The 21,168-nt window shown below is 51.3% G+C and overlaps 1 protein-coding gene across 1 annotated transcript in view; it reads left to right on the top strand.

Moving 5' to 3' along the window:
* ZC3H18 (zinc finger CCCH-type containing 18) overlaps positions 1 to 17,127 on the top strand; it is a 42,959-nt gene extending 25,832 nt beyond the window's left edge. The window contains exons 11-20 of the mRNA XM_069026785.1: positions 2,738 to 2,938; positions 4,066 to 4,191; positions 5,581 to 5,682; positions 7,914 to 8,057; positions 8,662 to 8,814; positions 10,802 to 10,956; positions 11,493 to 11,689; positions 12,724 to 12,820; positions 14,884 to 14,980; positions 16,254 to 17,127. Of these exons, the coding sequence (XP_068882886.1) occupies positions 2,738 to 2,938; positions 4,066 to 4,191; positions 5,581 to 5,682; positions 7,914 to 8,057; positions 8,662 to 8,814; positions 10,802 to 10,956; positions 11,493 to 11,689; positions 12,724 to 12,820; positions 14,884 to 14,980; positions 16,254 to 16,452 (1,471 nt within the window). The 3' untranslated portion in view covers positions 16,453 to 17,127. The remainder of the gene's footprint in view (positions 1 to 2,737; positions 2,939 to 4,065; positions 4,192 to 5,580; positions 5,683 to 7,913; positions 8,058 to 8,661; positions 8,815 to 10,801; positions 10,957 to 11,492; positions 11,690 to 12,723; positions 12,821 to 14,883; positions 14,981 to 16,253) is intronic.
* Positions 17,128 to 21,168: the final 4,041 nt, after the last annotated feature.

Raw genomic sequence — 21,168 nt, 5'->3', positions numbered from 1 at the left:
GAGTCAAAAAGCCAAGCACACCCCAGAATGAGGCTTTCTGTTGTGGTTTTCCTGGGGAAAAACCTTTCCTCCAGAAAGTGACTTCATCCAGAGGGAATTGCATCAAACCAGGTAATAGGTGCAAGTAAATGAGATTTGCTTTCAGAGTCATCCCTGCTCCCAGCTGGCACCCAAGCTCTGCAGTCCAGCTGGAGTTGTTCCAGCTCCCAGGATGTGCTGCTGGACATGAATCTGAGTTGGTTTTAAGGGAGAATAAATCCTGTAGGAGGCTTTTCTTTCTGAAGACTTGTTCAGGAGGGAGCTGAGCCTGGAGAGGCGCGAAGGCATTCGTTAGTTCATGGATTCATGGAATATCCTGAGCTGGAAGGGACACACAGGGATCATTAGCCCAATACTTGGCCCTGCCCAGGACATCCCAAAATCCCACCCTGAGCATTGTTCTGGAGCTCTGGCAGCCTTGGGGTCGTGCCCATTCCCTGGGGAGCCTGGGCAGTGCCCAGCACCCTCTTGGGGAAGGACCTTTCCCTGCTGTTCCACCTGAGCCTGCCCTGGCATGGTTGTTGGCTTCCACATTTTTCGTCTCAGACACTGCAGGAGAAGCTTCTCCAGAGGTTTTATCCTGGATAAAGCTGCCTCTCAGCCCACCTGTGACAGCAGAATATTCCCCCTGCCTCTCCCAGAGCATGCAGACTGTGATCCCATGGGAAGGGACGTTGGAGCAGGATATTTGGGCATTATCCATGAGCATCCTGACATGGTTTTCTCTCCTCCTTTCCTTGCTCTTTATCCTGCTGCTTCATGCAAGGTGTGGAGGCTTTTCCCAGTCTTCCCTTTCTTTCTTCTCTGCACTTGGTTGATTTGAGGATATTCCAGAGGTTAAATTGGCAGTTCCAAATGGATTTGTAAACATCAGCTGGAAGGAACCCTTGAGCCCAGCTTGGACTATTTAATGTTGTCAGGGTATAAAGAATAGGTCCAGTGTGTCTCAGCCCCCTGTTCCGAGTCGTGGTGTTCCTCCATGATGAAATACTCCTGGAATTGTGGCTGTAACTTGGAAAACTTGACCAATCCCCTGCAGATAGCCTGTGCTGAGTTAAACAGTGTGTGTTGGAGCAGTGCTGGGAAGGGGGCAGGATGGAATGGAGCTGCTGGGGGATAAAGCTGAGCCATAACCCTGCCCAGGACCCCTTCCCGGGCACTCAGCGCTTCTGTGTTGGATGGAAGCGCCCAATTCTCCTCTCCTGGAGCTGGGGTGAGATTTGTGGGAGGGGTGAACATGAAAGGAGGGGTTTTCCTCTGAATATTCCAAGGGAGTTGTGGGGCAAAGAGTAAAATTGCTTTCACATCAGTAGAGATAAGGAAAGAGTCAGATGCTGGATTTTTAGGTCAGCACATCCCAGTCCTGGATTCAGGAAGAGGAAACTCCGCCAACAAGGAGGGGATGAGGCTTCTCAGTGAGGTGTGAAGCCTTCAAAGGGCAGGACAGGCTCCTAACCAAAAGCTTTCATTATCCTGGGGTTTGTTGAAGTGTCCCTGGAATTATTAGAAAACTTGGAGGTGGCTTTTTTATCTCAAAAAGGCAGAGGAAGTTGTGTGGGGAGTGGTTGCTTCAGTGGTATGAGTAATGGGGTGGTACTGGCTGAACGCAGCGGGGAAGGGGCCTTTCCTTCCCCAGGTTCCCAGGAAACTCATTAGTTTGAGGAAAGGAATAACTGCATCATTGTCCTGCTAATTTGGTGAGTGCAAGAGACTTCAGAAAGCTTTAATCCCTCCCAAACTCTGCCTGAAACCCCAGGGAGAAGGTCAGAAGCAGGTAATCGAGGAGTTGAGTGCAGGTTGGAGTGAGGGCAAGGAAGAATTCCAAGTTAAATCACCTGGAGATAAGAGAGGTAATAAAGTCTCGGCCTCAAGAAACTCATCCTGGACTAGTTAAGGAGGTGTGTGGTGCTATTGGAGAGTTGGCCCTGAATTATTTTCAGAGGGTTGGAGAGGAGAAGGGAAAAGTGGGGAACAAAAAAAGGGGAAATGAAAGTAGGACCGTTACCAGGGAAGGGAGGAGATGGAGAGTAGGGCCTGGCTGGGCACCTCTGCATGGATACCAGCAACAGCAGCACGTTTGGGGGTGTTTATAAACACCCAGAGGGTGACCCAGGGATGAACCAGCCTGCTCTGTGCCCAGGTGAGGAGGGAGCTGTCCCCTTTGGAAGGGTGAAAGGAAGATACTGTGTCTTGGCCCGTGACAGCCCCAGGATGTCCTGGAAGTGGAAACATCGCAGTAATCCAGGCTCAGTGGGGACCCCTCTCCACTGCACCAGGCTGGGCTTGCTCTAGCTCTGATCTGGGCACAGGTGTAGGGAGCACCAGGTTTCCCATTCCCTTCCCTCTTGCTTGTGTGCAGTCCTTGGAGGCCAGGAGCTGGGCCTGGAATCAGCCAGGAGCTCACAGAATTGTGGCTTTGTTGGTTTACAGAGCAGCACTGGTTCGGCACTGGCTCACAAACTGAGAGTTCTTCTAACACTTCTTCCCCCCAAAATGGTGCTGGAATCCCACAGGGGAGGTTAAGAGGGATTAATCTAAGGGATGAATTCTGGGATTTTTCCATGGCCCTGTGGATCTATTCATACATTTTATTACAATATATTTATCATTTCCAGTATTCTTTCCTTGTCCCTTGTGTATCTTCCTTTATAACCCCCCCCCCAAAATCCCAGCTGCTGACCTCTTCCTTGCTTTCCAGCCGCCAGCCCGAGCCACCAAAGAAGGACAAGGATGCCACGGCGCTGGGCAGTGCCCCGTCCAAGCGGGCAGACGAGTGGAAGGACCCCTGGCGCCGATCCAAGTCTCCCAAAAAGAAACTGGGCGTGTCCGTGTCCCCCAGCCGGGCACGGAGGCGCCGGAAAACCTCGGCCTCATCAGCGTCTGCTTCTGGCTCCTCGAGGTGAGGGGAAGGGGAGAGCCTGGCACATCCTGGAAGCATGTCCTGGAATGGGATGGGGCTCCTTCGTGGCCAGGGATGGTGTTGAGGTGTTGGGACAGGTTGTGCAGAGAGGTTGTGGATTCTCCATCCCAGGCTGGAGCAAGCTGGGACACTGGAAGGTGTCCCTGCTCTGTGGAACTGGATGATCCTTGAGGTCCCTTCCAACCCAAACCATTCCATGATTTTATTTTTGGGAAAGCAAAGACTTTGCTGCTCAGGAACACCTATGGACACATAGTGAGATGGAAGCCAAAGGGGGCAGGGAACTGTGGGAGCTGTGCTGTGACCTGTTGGAGATTAGGAAAAGGAAATCCTTGGAAAAGCCACTTTTCCAGTGAATTAGAGCTGGATGCAGGCTGGGTGATAGCAACTCACCTAGATGAACACTGACCTTAATGGGAGCAGAAAGAACTGGGAGCTGTAAGAATTGGATCCTGGTCACCCTGGGATGGATGGAGGGAGGAGTTGAGCTCAGTCCAGTAAGAGCAGGTTGATGCTACTGGGAGGACTGGGATTGTGGAGGTTCGACAGAACCTTGGAGGGCTGGAATGGGGCTTGGAAACCAGCGGTGGAAAATAAGATAAAAAGCACCTTTCAGAAAGAAACTCCTTGAATCTGGGAGCCTCGAGGCACAGACTGGATCAATTTCCTTTAAATGCTTGAACTTGAAGCTCCTGAAAGAGGGGGGGAAGTATCCAGGAGGAATGAGGAACACATTCAATTGGAGATAGGCATCTAAAAGCCAGAGCCCTCCTGAAGCAGATTTTCCTGCTGGGATCACTGCACCCAGTCAGGTGATCTGTCAGGGTTTTGTCCAGTGAAAAGGCATGGAATATGTGGAAACAGTTCCCAAAACAGATGGAAAATCAGTAATTAAAGAGAGGGAGGCTTATTGAAGGGTGCAAAGAGAGTAGCAACAACAGGATCCTCCCTAGAAGAAAAAGGGGATCTGAGGAGAGGCTGTAAATCCGACAGCTCCCTCAGGAGAAGGCACGTGGGGTTTGGAGCAGAACTTGGGAAGAACATCTTTGGAAACATGAGCTTGGGAGCTTTTCAAGAAGCTCTGAATTTTAATATTTCTCTTCCAGGTCCTCTTCTCATTCATCCACCTACTCTGGGTCCGGCTCCTCCCGCTCGCGCTCCAGATCCTCCTCCTACAGCTCCTACTCCAGTCGCTCCTCCAGGCACAGCTCTTTCTCAGGCAGCAGGTCCAGGTAGTGGCTCCTGGGACTGGGAACCAATGGTGGAATGGTTTCCAAACGCTTCCTGACAGCTCCTTTTTGCTCCGTTGGAATAAAGCACTCCAAGCACTTCCCTGAGTGAGGGAGGCTGTGGTTGTTGGATGAAGGAGATCCGTCAGCCACCCCCTCCTCTCCCCGGTGCTCCCACCCACGACTGCAGGGCTGTTGTGGCTGGGCTCTTTGCTGTGCCTGTGGTAGATGAACATTCCCATCATTTGCATTTTCTGGCTGGAAGGAGTTCAGCAGCATCTCTTTTCTATGGCGCTGGAATTTCGATTTCAAGAGGCAAATCCCGTTTCTTTATTTAAGCAGTTGTGTCTTGTGATAGTCCTGACACTTCAAAGTAGCACTCCGGTGTCCCATGCTGATTATTATTTATTCCTCTGCAGCTTCCTTGCCCCTGCACACAGTTTCCCAAGCCTGGAAAGTGGGAGACAGTGGGAGAACTAGCTCCTTAGATAGGCACCTCTTCAGAGCTGAAGCCATGCAGGTACCCAGAGCAGATCCCACAGGTGATGGAAAAACACACGCTGTCACTTTGGGAGACTGCTTTCTCCTAGGAAAAGCTCAGCTGGGAGCTGATTCCATCTGGGAAGCAGAATGAGCTTCCCCCATGCAGCCCATGCCAGGCTCTGCTCCGTGAGGGCAGTGCCAGCGTGGGTGACACCCTTGGCTGCCTCTCACTGGGGTGCAGGGTGAGCAACACCCTCTGCCCAGCTGTTCCCCAGAAGAGCTGTCATGCAGGAGTCAGGCTGCTGAGGCACTGGGCTGCAACAGAGGCACTTCCAGTCTTGGCACTGGGGTGAATCACCCCAGCCCCAGCACGTGTTGTGCCTGCCAGGGGCTCAGGAAACAGCTCCTGCCCTTGATGGTTGCCTTTGGCATGCACCATTAGTGCTTCTCCTCGTGTTCCAGGAATTACAGATCAGTATTAGGTTTAGGTGTATTTTTTTGTGTCCTTCCCCCAAGTTTTTTGGGGTTTTGCTGCTGTTGAAAGGATGAGCTGCTCTGGGAGTTAACGGGACATAAAGTGATGAACGTGCAAGTCAAAATCCTACTTATTTTCCTGTGTATCCTCCCTAAGGACTGAATTTAGAGAGGATGGAGACAGCCTCAGGTGTTGCTGTGGGATAACTGGAGTGCCTCTTTTCCAGCTGATCCTATTTTTTCCTTTTGTTTTTACTCTTCCCACTGGTCTGATGACAGAAGTTAAGTCTTGTTGCACAGAGTCCAAATTTAACAGCAGGATAAGCTCGGGACAGGTTCCTGGGGAGGAGGGAATGGTGGCTGAACTCCCTGAGAGCCAGGAAAAGCTCCTGCAATCCCAGAGCCTGAGCTGAGTGATGTCTCCTTCCTTTCCAGGTCAAGGTCCTTCTCATCTTCTCCCTCTCCTTCTCCAACACCATCTCCTCACAAGCCACTGGCGAAGGCTAAAGGGGAATTGTTGCCACCTCCTGGGAAAGGGTAAGGATCCATCTTCCTCTGGATACCTCTGAACAGAGTCTAGATGAGCCCTTCTGACCTTCAGGGGCCTTAAGCTGAAGGAATGCAGGGTTAGATGGGATATTGGGAAGGAATTCTTGGCTGTGAGCAGGGAGAGGCCATGGTACAGGGTGCCCAGAGCAGCTGTGGCTGCCCCTGGATCCCTGGTTGGATGGGGCTTGGAGAAGCCTGGGATAGTGGAAGGTGTCCCATGGCAGGGAGTGGAACAGGATCTTTATGGTCCCTTCCCATCCAAACCATTCGTGGATTCTAATCCTGGTTGAGAATTTAAGAAAGAAATGAAAGATGCAGAATACATCCATTATTGAAGAGTTTTTAGCTTGGCAAATTTCATTAAATAATGACACTTTTACTTACTAAATCCAAGTTAAACTCTGCAAATATCCTTAAATATTACCTGTATCCAAGTGTCTAAACACATCTGATTTACTGCTGAAGCATTCAGTGTGTGCAGATATATTTGTATAATCTGAATATACGTAATAGGAGCTATAAGAGAGTTCCAGTTCCTTCCTCTGCTGTGGCTTTGGTTCATCCACAGCCTTAGAATAAAGAAATGGTTCAGCCTCATCAACTTTTCACACTGGAGACGGATGAAAACAGGACTGGAGCTCTCTGCAGCTGGGTTTGGCTCATTCTGACAGCCCTGCTGCTCTTTTGAATTCCTGAAATTGCTATTTCACAAACCCCACGGTGGCAAATTACGGGGACGTTGGAGGGTGACACAACACCGTAGTGATGTCACCTCTTTTAAGCTGACCTGCAAATAAATGACACCATGGGAATCCCCCTGAATTCTCCAGAATTTAGGACAGTCCCCTTTGCCACACTTCTTGTCCCTTGTTATGCTGCCTTTTGGGTTTTTTTCCCCTCCACTCAGGGCTCGGCCCTCTGAGGCCCCTGCAGCGATGTCTGTGCTCCCTCCCGGTGCTGGTCTGGTGATGCCACAGCAGCCTGCCCCAGCACAGGGATTATTGGCACTGGATGACATGCTGTGGGCTTAATCCTGTGTTCTGCAGGGGATAACTGCAGATACTGAGCACAGGAGGAGGAGGAATTAACAGTGTGTGCGTGCAGACAGCACCTCCTCCCCAGTTAATAGGTGTGAGATCAGTGCTGGGATGTTCTATGGCCTGAAGGGAGCTGGAGAGGGGCTGTGGACAAGGGCCTGGAGTGGACAGGACACAGGGAATGGCTTCCCACTGCCCGAGGGCAGGGATGGATGGGATACTGGGGAGGAATACTTCCCTGTGAGGGTGGGCAGGCCCTGGCACAGGGTGCCCAGAGCAGCTGTGGCTGCCCCTGGATCCCTGGCAGTGTCCAAGGCCAGGCTGGACACTGGGGCTTGGAGCAGCCTGGGACAGTGGAAGGTGTCCCTGCCCATGGCAGGGGGTGGAATATGCTCTTCTAGGTGTTTCCAACCCAAACCATTGAAGGATCATGAGTTGAGCAATGTCCAGCTGTCAGAGCAGGGGTGGAGTGCTCCGAGCCCCGAACTGGGCAGCACTGAGGAGCCAGAGCCATTCCCATCTCATGCAGTGAGGGTTGGATCACACAGTGGTGTTCCCACAGAGTTTTCCACAGGGAACACAAGCCAAGGGACAGATCCAAGGGATACTTGCACCCACAGGATGTTTTGCACCTTCCTGATCTGGGTGCTGGAGTTAAAAAGAGTTTTTGCATTAACTGTGTGCATTTCATTCTGAGACCTGACTGGCAGATTTTAAGCAGCTGTAAGTGTTTGGGATAAAAATGATGGAATTAAATGGATAAGAAACAACATTTCCACCCAGTCTGCTTCAGGAGTTAATTTACAAGTCAAATATCTCCACAATTGGCTGTTGTGTAGTAATTTGTCTCTGAAAAGATGAATTGATTGAGAATACGGGGAACAAATCCCTGTAGGGAAATCCACGGTGTTTGTGTTTTGGGGGAACGGCCAAGCGTTTGTAGCTACAGGAATCATATCAGGGCCAGGCTTGGAGCAACCTGGGATAGTGGCAAGTGTCCCTGCCCGTGGTATGGAGTGGAGTGGGATGAGCTTTAAGGTCCGTTCCAGCTCAGACCATTCCAGGATCTCATAATCTCTAGAATACTAAACAACAGCAAACCTGGGCACATCATTTCTGAGGATGTCCGTGGTCTGTGCCCACCCCCTGGGATCACACCCCTGAAAATTGTCCTTTTTCCAGGGAGAAATCTGTGAAGAAACTCACTGCCCTCCCAGTCCCTCAGCCGCTCACGAAAGTTACAGCAGCAGCCCCGGAGCCAGCCAAGCCAGGGGATAATCGGGAAGCCAGGAGGAAGGAACGTCAGACAAGGACTCCACCCAGGAGGTGAGAGAGCTGGGGGGTGGAGTGAGGCTTGATCTCCTGCAAGATCCAGCAAATCCTGCGTTTCTTTCTCCTGGAAGATCCAGCAAATCCCAGAGTCCTGACTGCCTCTGTTAAAGGAGAAATCCATCTCCTGGGGCAGGGAGAAAAGGGGAAGAGAGCTGGGGCAAATGTTCCTGGCTTGCCATGAGTGGCTCGTGCCTCTGGAGGCTGGGGGGAGGATGGAATAGGTGGAATTTGGGAAATGTGTTAAAATCAGAGTGGGAGTGGGGAAAAAAAAGACATTTTTGAGAGCTGCTGGTTGTGGAGGTGGCACAGTGAGGAAAAAGGAATGTGTGGGATCTGTTTGGTCCCACATAGATCTGATGTGGTGGAGGGTCAGCAGCTGACCTACACTGGCCACAGGGATATTGCCCACCACAGAGCATCATTCCCAGGACATAACCTGGGAGAAGTGGTGGAAGGGGCCAATCACCCTTCAGGGAGGGCTGGGCATCAGTCAGGGGGTGCTGAGCAAATCTCTGCTTTCTTGTGGGCTTTTCCCCCCTCCCTCTCTCTCTTTCCCCTTCCAATTCCCTTTCGGTGAGGGGTGTTTGCTGTCCTGCAGGAGGACCATCAGTGGCAGCATCAGTGGCAGTGCCAGCAGCTACAGCGGGTCCAGCTCCCGATCCAGGTCCTTGTCCCGGTCTCTCTCCAGATCTCATTCCAGATCATCCTCTGCCTCAGTCTCCCACTCTCCCTCTGGGTCCAGGAAATCCAGGTACAGCCCTGACCCTTTGTGACCTTTGTTTAACAGCAGAGATTGTGGCTGTTGTTCACTGGTTTGGTTTCTTGCACGGAAAACTCTCTGTAGCTGCAGCAGCAGAAGCTGCAGGTGCCTGGGAGGTGAGACAAGACTGGATCCCAACTCCTGAATTGTGGTGGGAATGCAGTGTTGGAGAGGGCATGGAGAGATAGAGCAAGATATAATGGCCTTAAACTGAAGGAGGGGATATTTAGATGGGATATTTGGGGAAAATGCTGCCCTGTGAGGGTGCCCAGAGCAGCTGGGGCTGCCCCTGGATCCCTGGCAGTGTCCAAGGCCAGGTTGGGCATGGGGCTTGGAGCAGCCTGGGGCAGTGGAAGGTGTCAGGGTTGGAACTGGGTGACCTTTCAGGTCTCCTCCAACCTAAACCATTCCATGATTCTCTGATATATTTCCCTTGTGGTTTATTCAAGGAAATAATCCTGTCACGTGTGTCCAAGCACCCATTTAACCCAAGTGGTGACCAGAACAGCTCCTTCTGGCCAGGGTGATCCCACATCCTAATTAATTTACAAATGAACAGTTTCAGGCTATGGAGCTTGGCTCTCCTGAGCCTCTCCTACCTCTAGTTACTGTGTGTCCTTAGGGAACATGCTTGGCCTGTCAGGAGAGGTAGGTCAGAAAATCCCTAAAACGCCCAGATAATGATATTTTTCCTTTGCTGCCAGAGTTGCAGGGCCAGTTCCTTTGTGTTTAGCCCCAAGTGAATAGTTCCCAGCCTGCTGGTCTGTGGGATGTGTAAAGAGCAAACTCCTTCCAGCAAAGATGAAGCAAACCACTCTCAAGTCATTCCTTCAGGTTTCTTTCGTCTCTTCACACAGAGGATTCCCCAAATCCTCACAGGCAGAGCCTTGAAACACAGCACTTCCCTGGCACACGGATGTCACAGTAGTGCTGTGGTGTAAAAGCAGGGGATGGAGCAGGATTTGGCTCAGAGCAGCTGCAAATTCCCATCTGTGAATTCTGTGGAGCTCCGAGGTTCAGCATCCGTGTTACTTTATGGAAATCCCGGCTTGTTTACTCCGTGCTTGTCACATTCATCAGCTCAGCCAGGGGTGATGCAAGAGCTTCAGAGAGCACCAGGCCATGGATGGGAAGTGTGAGCACCCTGGGGCTGCTGTGCTGCTCCTGTGGGAAGGAGGAAGTGTGGGAAATGCACTGTGTGCCCACACCAGGTGTGCTGGGCCATCCTGGTAGCCTGGAGAAGGAGTTTCTGGCTCATCCTGGCCCCACTGGAGCAATCCATGAGAGCTCTCAGAACTCAGCTCCATCATGGTGCCAGAGGGTAGAGGCTGCAGAGGGTTGGTCTGTGCTGAAGCTGCCACAGCTCCTTCAGTCATCCCAATCCAGCTTCCAGCCAGGGAGCCTGGGCCTTGCTGGCAGAGCAGGTCGGGGTGTGGAACAGGCTGGAGAGGCTCCTGAATATTCATGGAGTGGGATGGTTTGGCTTGGAAGGGAGCTTAAAGCTCATCCAGTCCAACTCTCTGCCACCTTCCACTAGACCAGGTTGCTCCAACCCTGTCCAGCCTGGCTTGAACACTTCCCAGGATAGGCACTGGTAGGAAATACCCATCTTGGAGGCATCTCCCTGTCGTTGCCAGTCGTGACAGTCGATGTGTGCCAACAGCAGAAACCCTGCCAGGGAACCTTTGCCCTGAGCTGTAACACTGACCTGGATGTGCCAGTGCACTCCCTGCTTTCACTCCTTGTTTTCCTGGGCAAACAGTGACCTGTTTACACATTGCCCTAATCCTGGCTATAAATAAACATTACTTTCTAGGCCTGCATCCCACAGCTTTGGGATTTTTCCTACCAGCAGCACCCCAGGACACACAGCCTTTGTGTGTCTTCCTGATCATTGCCTGTTGATCTTCCCAACACCCAGCCATGCCTGGCAATGAGAAAAGGCCTCATTGCCTTCCTGCCTGTTGCTTGGTCGCAGGTCCCTGAGCGTGAGCAGCGTCTCCTCCGTGTCCAGTGCCTCGTCCAGCAGCAGCTCCGTGCGCAGCGCCGACTCCGAGGACATGTACGCGGACCTGGCCAGCCCCGTGTCCTCGGCCAGCTCCCGCTCCCCCACCCCGGCCCAGCAGAAGAAAGGTACAGCTACCTGCTTTGGTGGGGTTTTATTCCTCTAGGGAGTCTTTGGAAAAGAAGGGAAGAGCAGAGATCCTTCCCTGGGAATACTGTGGGCTCCAGGAAAATCACTGAGCAGAGGCGACACAGGAGCCCAGAGGTGCTGTGAGGCTGTGGAGCAAATTTACATCCACATCCTTCCATCCCTGTGCCTCTGGTTGTCTCATCCCTTTTCCTGCCTGGCAGTTCTGCCTCTCCCTCTCCCCGTTCTCCTTCACCTTTGGAAAGTGACGTAAATCTGGACAACTCCAGTATCGCATTGCTCTTCCTCTGCTTGTTCCAGACCGTAGCAGAGTCGGTGGCAAAAGCCTTTTGTTCCTTGTCTTTTGTGTTCCTCTCTGTGGAAATTCTGGTTTCCTGAGTCCCTTAACCTCGGGGCCACGTGCTGAGTTACTGCTGTGGGCTTTTCCCATCCCTGGAGCAGCGTCCTCTTGCCCAAAGGGCGAGCAGGCAACAGGAATTGTTCCCAAGTCACCACTTGTGCTCTGTGCTCCCTACAGGAAAGTCAAAAAAAGAAGACAGTGCTAAAGAGGAGAAGAGGAAACGGGATGTGCCTGCTCAGCTCCTGAAATCAGCCAAGCCCACCCCAGGAAGCAAATCCCAGCAGGTGCCCCAGGGCCAGCAGCCCTCGGCCCCCCAGGCGCAGCAGGGCGGCTTCAGCGGGCACAAGGAGATCAAACTGACGCTCCTGAACAAGGTGAGGTTCCCTGGTGGCTGGCATTCCCTGGTGGCTGGCATTCCCTGCTCCCAGGGGCCTGAGCAGCAGGGGATGCATCCCGGTGGGAGGGGAGCTCTGGGCTCGGTGCTGTTGGGATGAGCTCAGCCGGGAAGGTCTGGAGCTGGCTTGGAGGGCGGCACAGAGAACCAGTCTGGCAGCACACACCCTGTGGTGGCTTCACTTTGGGACTGTGTTGGCGGCTTCCCTGGGGCACATTCCTGCTGCAGCTTCCAGGCTCTTCCCCGCTTGCTCGAAGGTCCTGCGTGTGCCGGGGCCTTTCCCACTGGGAGATGCTCCGGGCACGCTTCCTGTGCCACGCCAGAGCGGGCTGGGAACAGCCAGGCACCGAGTCCAGAGGGGAAAGTGGCGAGAGCCTCAGTTTGCCAGGGTGCCCACCCGGCTCTTCCCCTTGCCACTGATCCTGCTGCCCCGGTTTGGAGCCCTCGGCGCAGATCCCAATCCGCAGCATGTGGGGGAGTGGGGCCTCGTGGGGTTTGGTGCCGGGGCAGGGTGTTGGCCCCATCACGTGGGCAGGTTCCTGTTTTTGATATTTTGCTCTGCCAGCCCAAATTCCCCGGCGCAGTCTGAGGCTGCAGATTTTTCTACTTCCCTGTGCTCTGACGTGAGGAGGCTTTATCAGAGGCAGGAAGCTGCTCCGGAGGGAGGAGTGTGCAGTGACACATGACAGCCTGCAAAAAGGCACGGCTCCACATGCCTGCTTCACATCTGCTATCCTTGGTGCTGCTGGCCAAAAAAACATCCCAAAAAGCTGCTGTTTTCCCGTTCCTGTGCTGAAATTAGTGCAGTGTTAGCCCCAGTGCAGGGGAGTGTTGCTGTTGGCTTCTGGTGGTTGGGAGTTACGTGGATTCGGGGATGGCTGGGACTGGTGTGTGCAGAGTTCATTGGGAAAGGGGTTAGCAGGAGCCAGGCAGCACATCCCAGGGGATGCCTGTGCCTGTTTCCCTTCCAGAGGGAAGTGGCTGCTCAGCTCTGTTGTTTTAATTCCATTGCAGGCAGCTGACAAAGGAAGCAGGAAGAGATACGAGCCAGCAGACAAAGAGAGGCCGACCTCTCCTCCAGCCAAACGGGCCAACCTGTCACCTGACAGAGGTGAGGCATCAGCCAGCCCGGGCTCCTGCTTTCCAGCAGCTGGAAAGATCCATTTGCAGTCCTTCCAAAACCTCACAGTGGGATTGCCACCTGATAAAGGGGGGGTATTGACCATCCTGCTGCAAAAACACAAGCAGAGGTGGGCCCACATTGTGCCCAGTGTGGCTCCCGTGTCCCTGGAAGTCCTCTCCAAAAAAAATAACCCCTTGGCTTTGAAGACACCGAGACACATCCACCCCACAGCCTCCTGCTCGCTGCTGCTGGCCTGGGATGTGGCTGTGGAAATCAGGTTTAGGTTGGATATTAGGAAATATTTTTTCCCAGAAAGGAGTAGAACAGACTGTCAGGGCAATGGGAGAGTCCCCATCCCTGGCAGTGTTCAAAAAGGTGGGGATGTGGCACTTGGGGACAGGGTTAGGGGTGCCCGCGGTGGTGCTGGGCTAAGGCTTGGATTGGATGATGTGAAGATCTCTTCCAGACCTCACCCACTCTGTGATTCCAAGTCCCAGGAGTTCCCTTTGCTGCATCCCGGAGTTTTGCCAGCCCCGTACCCCGGCGCATCCCAAGGGAGCTGTTCTGGCTGGTGGCGGTGCTTCGAAAGGGAGCGCGGGCTGCCAAGCAGGGATGGAGGGATGCAATCCCTGCCTGCATCACCATCCCGGGAAGTGAGCTGATTGCCCCACCTCGGGCAACCCGCTCTGCCCTGGATGTTTAGAAAGACCTGGGCTTTCCAAGTGCTCTCCTGGGCCTCCATCCTCCCCAGCAGCAGGAACAGCTGGGAAAACCAAGCTGGCAGCCACAGAGAGGGACCTCGGTGCCACCCTCCAGCCTTTGCTGTGGCTGCCAAGGGGCAGAGGGGGTGGGGGACAGTTGGCAGCCAGAGGTGGCGGCTGGTGACGTCGGAGCTGCCACGTGATGTTGTTTTCCCTGGTGGCTCAGCTGTAGGTGGATCCTGTTGACTCTGGGTGCCTGCCAGCAGCAGCTCTGTGCTAATAACCTGCAACGCTATTATTAACTGTGCTAATAGGCTGCAACGTTCACCTCCTGCAAGGGCAGCCTGCGAGGGACTGCCTGAGGTTGAAGTTCACTGGGGTCTGGTTCACACACGAGCGACTGGGCCAGGCCAGCACAGCTTCCAGGGAGGCATCGATGTTGTTCTCTGCTTTTCATTGTCTCTGTGTTACCAGTTTTTAGCAAATCATGGAAGCTCAGATTGGTTTGGGCTGGAAGGGAGCAAAGACCAGGGACACCTTCCAAGCCCCATCCAGCCTGGCTTTGAATGCTCCAGGGATGGGGAGTCCAAGCCATGGAGCTCCAAATCCAGTGGCAAACGTGCCCTTGGCTGAGTTGGGACTGAGCCCCTTGGCATCCCAGCACCAGACTGGTCAGTGGTGGTGGCCTGAGTGTGTCAGCTGTTCTGTAACCTGGGCCTGTGGGCTGGGGCTGTCCCAGTGTCCATCCTGAGGAGCAGAGGGCTGCCCTGGCACACACGGGCTGCTGCCACCAGGGGTTGGGCACCTTTGCTTCCCACAGTGCTGCTCCAGCTGAGGTCAGTGCAGGGCAGCAGGTCCACAGGCTGCCCTCCAGGTAGAATTCCCTGTCTGTTCCTGGGATAACCCAGCTGCTCCCCAGCATCCCTGAGTGCCCAGGGCAGCTCTGCTGGGGCAGGGCCTGGCAGTGAACAAACACGGGGGTGCCGCTGGCTCCGAAAGCGGCAGAGCTGCCCTCACCTGTCCCTCCTGGAGCCAATACACCCTGTAAGCCACCAGGGCAGAGCCAGCAGCTCTGCAGGCACCAAATGCCATGGAAGAGCCTTATTCCAGCAGCTGGAAAGTGAGGAGGGGCAGTGGAAGGTGGTGTGTCCAGGTAACCGTGGGGCACAGCCCTGACTGGCTTCTCTGCTCCCCCTGAGGTGTGGGGGGCACAACAGTGAGGTTCTTCCAGCTGCTGCTGAACTTGGCTTTTTTTGGGGCATCATCTGGTCAATCAGTGCAGGCAGGGGGTGACCTGTGCCTTGGTGGCAAGCAGGAAAACAAAGGAATGTCCTTTTCCTCTCCCACCAGGCTCTCGCGATAGGAAGGCAACCGGGAGACTCTCGTCCCCCAAACAGGAACGGCAGCGGGGTCAGAACCCGAAACCTTCCCCTGCACAGGCAGACAGGTGAGTGCTGCTGCTTCTCCTGGGCCACACAGCTCTCCAGGGGCTCCAGCCCTGCTCCTCCAGGGGCTCCAGCCCTGCTCCCAGAGCTTCCCAGGCTCTCCCACGCCGGCAGTTCCAGTTGCCATGGAGCACACATGAAGGACACGGAGCTGCCTGGGCGGGTGCCAGGGGTGCCAGGGCTTCGTGCAGAGCCTCCAGCTGGGCCATTGCTGCTGGGAGAAGAGCAGGAGCACCAGCAGCCAAGCGGGTCAGGAGTGAGCTCAGCCCGTGCCCCTGCAGCTCATTAGCGTGGTGTTAACGAGCAACAGAGTACAACCCCTTTCCCCTGCCCAGCTCCTCCTGGACAGGAGTGCCCAATTCCCCTTTTCCCAGCCTGGCACACCCCCAGCTGCTCCCCTTGCTGCTGTGCCGTGTTCAGGGTGTCCCCTGCACGGGGCAGAGCAGAGACAGCCCTGCCTTTGCACCTTCCTGTGCAGCTGACCAGTGACCAGCTCAGCCCAATTCCGGGCAGGCTGTGCCCGCTGCAGCGCTGGGAATGTCCCAGTGCAGGGCTACCTGTGTGGCTCTGGGGGCTGGAGGGTTGTGGAAGGCGTGGGACACACCTGGAGCTCCCTCAGTCCTCCCTGCCCACAGCAGATGCTGCTGCTTTTGCCTTTTTCCACCTCTCTGAGGATCTCTGGGAGCAAACATCGCAGGGAAGGGGCTGAAGGATTTGGGATTGGGGGGACGCTCCAGGGCTGCTTTCCCCTCTGTCTCTCACAGGGAGCTGCTCCCTGCAGCCACGAGCTGGCGCTGAGTTTAATCCTGGGAATCTGAGAATCCCTGTGGAATAGCTGGGTTTTTATTCTTTCTGCCAGTTTTCAACCCAGGGCCTCCTGTCTCCAACCTCTTTCTCCCACCTGCTCCTGGAGCGATGTGCTACATGTGGCACTTCCTGATACTCTGCTTAACTCAGGAATTCGGGAGAAATTCCTCCCTGTGAGGGTGGGCAGGTCCTGGCACAGGGTGCCCAGAGCAGCTGTGGCTGCCCCTGGATCCCTGGCAGTGTCCAAGGCCAGGCTGGACATTGGGGCTTGGAGCAACCTGGGACAGTGGAAGGTGTCCCTACTCATGGATAGAGATGATTTTTAAAGTCCTTTCCAACACAAATTCCATGATTCCAGTATGGTTTAGTGTGGACAGTGGGGCTCAGTTGCACCTTGGATTCCCGTGCAGCCGATGCCTTTGGGCTGTTCCCAGCTCCTCTCACTCCCATCTCCCTCTCTCCCTGCAGGAAACGCCAGCTGTCCCCTCAGTCCAAGAGCTCCAGCAAAGTCACGAGTGTCCCGGGCAAGGGCTCGGAGCCGGGCCCCACGGCCGCCAAGGGAAGCAAATCCAGCACCCTGTCCCGGCGGGAGGAGCTCCTGAAGCAGCTCAAGGCGGTGGAAGACGCCATCGCCCGCAAACGGGCCAAAATCCCGGGAAAAGTATAGTGGGCCGTGCCCCGTAGTGACTGTTGATGTTTTTATAAATAGTGGAAAAAGCGGCTGCTTTGGGATTTTGCAGTTCCTGTCTTCATTTTGGCCGCAGTTCTTTTTAAAAAACCCACACAAAACAAAAAAATTAAGGAAGTTTTGTCCAGCCGGGAAGGCCCGCGACGAATGGCTCCGGGAGGGCTCCGGAGCCGTGTAAATTCTGCACAGAGGACTCCAGCCCCATGGGGTGCTCCCACTTCTCCTGTGTCCCCTCTCCTCTTTGCTAGCCTCGAGTTGTATTCTCCTAGTTAGCCCTGCTGTGTGTTGAGTGTCTTCAGCAATGCAGTTCTAGTCCCGTGTGCCGAGAGAGCCGAAAACTGCTGTGAACTGCTGGCAACGCCCCTCCTCCCCCAGGAAAAAAATATATATATTCCTGCCTCAGCCCCCTCGGGAATGCCCTGTCGTTTCTTTGGAGCAGGGGATCGGTTCAGTTGATTTCCCAGGAGCCCTGCAGGTGTTGTGGGCGTGTCCGTCTGCCAGGAGGGTCCTCATTCTTTTGATTTTTCCTTTTATTTTTTGTTGGGTTTTTTTTTTTTTTTCTTTTTTTTTTTCCTTTTTTTTCTTTTTTTTTTCTTTTTTTTTTTTTTTTTTTTTTTGGAGGGATCTCCCTGAAATAAAATATTTTGATAACCAGTTTTTCCTTTTCCTGCTCTTCTCTGCATCTCCCTTGTCTTGGGGGTGGGAGGGAGGATCTGTAGCCCCCTCCCTTTGGGGGTTTTTGGGACGTGAGCAGCTCTGTGGATATGGAAAAGCTGCTGTTTCCTGGGGGAGCACCCAGTGTATGAAACCAGTATCCCACTGGTGTGTGACTGGGGGGGCTCTGCAGCCTCTGCCCTGCCTGGCGTCATTGAGGGGTCCCTCTGATAAATCCCCCTAATTTAGGGAATGACATTTGGGGGCCCTGAATGTCCCAATGGATCTCCCAGGCTCCTTGTTCCCAATGTCCTACTGGTGTGAAGTGTTAGTGGGGGCTATCTGGGGCTGCCCCTGACAAACCCCTCTCGTTTCAGGAACAATTTTTGGGGTCCCTGGGATTTCCCATCCTCCAGCCCTGCTCCTTGTTCCCAGTATGAACCCAGTATCCCCCTGGTGCCGTTGGAGGCCGCGGGGCCATTCTGGATCGAGGAGTCCCAGCAGGGGGTGATGACAGTCCTGCAGCTCTTCCCAGGTTGCCCAATTTGGGATTTCTGCCCGGGAATGTTGTGGTGATCTCACGGTGCGGGTGACGCAACAGGGCACGGCCTGGGGGATGCCCGTCCCGTGTCACCAGGGCAGCCCTGGACACCCCTTCCCACCTCCCTCCTAAAATTCTGGAGGTGTGAGGCGCCCGTATTCCCGGCTGGCACACGTGGAGCGGAGAAGGAAGTGCCGGCCCGCGGGGAGGAGGAAGGAACCTGGAGCTGGAGTTTCCAGGTGTGTGCACATCACCTGCCCGGCCCTATAAAACGGAGGCGGCGGCTGCGGCGCTGCCACTCGGCCGCCTCATCCCTGGGGCTGCACTTCCCAAAGGGTCCCCCCCAAATTTTGGCGTGCTCCCTCCCCAAATTTGGGCTTGTTCCCCGCCCCCCCCCCTCAAATTTTGGCGTGGTCCCTCGACATCTGGCTGATGGTAACGTGGGGTCTGGGGGGCCTGGGGGATGTTGGGGGGTGAGAGGGGAAAGTGTGGGGCTGGGACGGGGCGTGTGTGTGTTGGCGTGTGACATGTCATGTGTAGGGCTCTATGTGAGTGCTGCACACCATGTGCAGGGCTCTGTGTGTGTTTATCAGGTGCGTGTGTGGTTTTATCTCTGTGTGTGTCACACTGCGGGGTTCTCTGTGTGTGTGAGTTTTGTGTGTGTGTTACACGCCATGTGCAGGGCTCTGCGTGTGTATTCTGTGTGTGAGAGTGTTCACTGTATGTGTTTTATGTCCTGTGCACAGCTCTGTGTGTGTTCTCTGTCATGTGCAGGGCTCTGTGTGCGTCTGAGAGAGTTTTTTATGATGTGTGTGTGTTACACGCCATGTGCACAGCTCTGTGTGTGTTTTCTGTCCTGTGCAGGGCTCTGTGTGTGTGTTTATCACATCTGTGTGTGTGTGTTTGTGTGTTCGTTACCTGTGTTCCCTGTCATGTGCAGGGTGCTCTGTGTGTTTATTACATGTGTGTGTGTGTGTGTGTTGCACGCCGTGTGCAGGGTTCTGTGTCTCTGTGGGTGTGTTTTTATGTCTCTGTGGTTTTATCTGTATTTATATCTGGGGGGATGTTTATGAGTGTGTGTGTGTGTGTGTGTGTATTTATGTGTGTCTGTGTGTGCACACCTGTGCCCAGGTGTGGGGGTGTGTGTTACACACCATGTGCAGGGCTCTGTGTGTATTTCCACGTGTGTGTCCATACGTGTCTCTCTGTGTTTCCATGTGTGTGTCTGTGTCTGTGTGTGCCCAGGTGTGGGGGTGTGCAAAGCCTTTGCAGCTCAGGGGAGGACACACCTGTGCCAGTGCTCTGTGTGTGTGTATTTTTATATATTTATATGTATTTATGTGTGTTTATATGTGTTTGTATGTGTTTATATGTCTGTGATGGGTGGGATCACATTCCGTGAGCAGCCCTGCACACACGCAGAGGGGTCCCGGGTGTGTTTGGCAGCCCTGGGCACAGGGGCTGTTGGGTGCTGTCCCTGTCCCCACCTGTGTGTGCACTATCAACACACGCAGATTTTTATTCATTACTGCAGGGACATGATTTAATCTTCATATTCAATTCGATGTTATTTTTATTTGTTATGTTCATTTCCTAGTTCATTTTATATGTATATTTATACTCTCTATTTCTTTACATTATCCTTTTCTTTATATTATCTCTTCCTTTATATTTATATACTTATTTATAGTTATGTTTATTTTACATCCTTAAATATTAAAAATACGCTTATATTTTTATATTTTATATATCTATTTAGATTTATTTCTAATTTATAGTATTTTATTTATTTATCCTTATTTCCACTCTATTTACTCATTGTATTTACCTTTATTTCTATTTTAGTTCTATTATTTATTTATTTGTTTGTTTATTATTTATATTTTCTTTATTCAGATTCTTTCTTTCTATTATTTCTTTCTATTATTTGTTTATGCTTTACCTTATATTTCACAGGTGCTTTCTGTGCCTGTGTGGGTGTGCATGCACAGGCAGTGCCTGCACAGGATTCCTGCAGATGTGTGTGTGTGTGCACAGACATTTGCTACTCCTGTGGGGTGGTATCAAATAGATAAACATATAAATACATAAATAGATGAATAAATATAAAACTATATACACATGCATACACACACATAAAAATATGTAAAATATATATTTATGTGTATATGTATACTGTGCTATATATGCATGTATATATATACACATAATATATAATATATAATATATAATATATAATATATAATATATAATATATAATATATAATATATAATATATAATATATAATATATAATAGATTGCATATAACATTATGTATATTAATTATATATATTATATATTGTGTTTATATATTGTATGATACATACTATTGTGCATATTATATAATACATATCATTATATATAATATATAATATATAATATATAATATATAATATATAATAAATATATAAAACATATCACATTATGTATATTAAATTATATATATTATATATTGTGATTGTATATGGTATGAGATACATACTATCATGTATATTATATAATATATATCATTATATATAATATATAAGGACATATACGTGTGCTGCTGTATATATACAATATACAATATACAATACATATCACATGATGTATATTAAATTACATACATTCTATATTGTGTTTGTATATGGTATGAGATACATACTATCATGTGTATTATATAGTAGATCTCATTATCTATAATTTATAATACTCATTTTCACCCAGCTCTCTGTGCTCTGTGCACGTGTCTGTGCTCCAGCTGCAGGGGTGGGGGTCTAGAGGTGTGTGCTGGCCCTCTGTCTGTATAGAAATGCATATTCTCTAGCGTGTGGGTGTGTGGATTTTTTCTGTGTCTGTGTGTGTATTTATTCTGTATTCTGTACGTGTGTATATATATATTCTTTTTTCCCCTGTGTGTATAGAGGGGGGTGTGTGTGTGTGTGCACGTCCTGCACACCTGTGCCACCTTTTGGGGGCAGAGGGTGTGATAGCTCTGTGCACGTACTGTGTGTGGGCATATATATATATATATATATCCTATATATATGTTCTCTCTGTACATATATATACGTGTGTGTGTGTGTGTGTGTATTCTCTCTGTATATATGTAAACATATATATATTCTCTCTGTATATATATATAAAAATATATCTAATGTAAAAATATATGTGTGTATTCTCTATACATGTATACATATATATCTACATACACATATATAATATATAATATATAATATATAATATATAATATATAATATATAATATATAATATATATATTCTCTCTGTGTCTGTATGCATACATATACACATACATAAATATAAAATATATATAATACATATATATAATATATAATATATATTATATATTATATAATATATATTATATATATTATATATATTCCCTCTGTATATATATAAATATATATATGTGTGTATTCTCTCTGTATATATGTATACATATATATTCTCTCTGTATAT

This window comes from Aphelocoma coerulescens, chromosome 11 (genome assembly GCF_041296385.1).
Source record: "Aphelocoma coerulescens isolate FSJ_1873_10779 chromosome 11, UR_Acoe_1.0, whole genome shotgun sequence".
In the NCBI taxonomy this organism is placed as follows: domain Eukaryota; kingdom Metazoa; phylum Chordata; class Aves; order Passeriformes; family Corvidae; genus Aphelocoma; species Aphelocoma coerulescens.
This window is presented reverse-complemented; position numbering and strand designations above follow the sequence as displayed.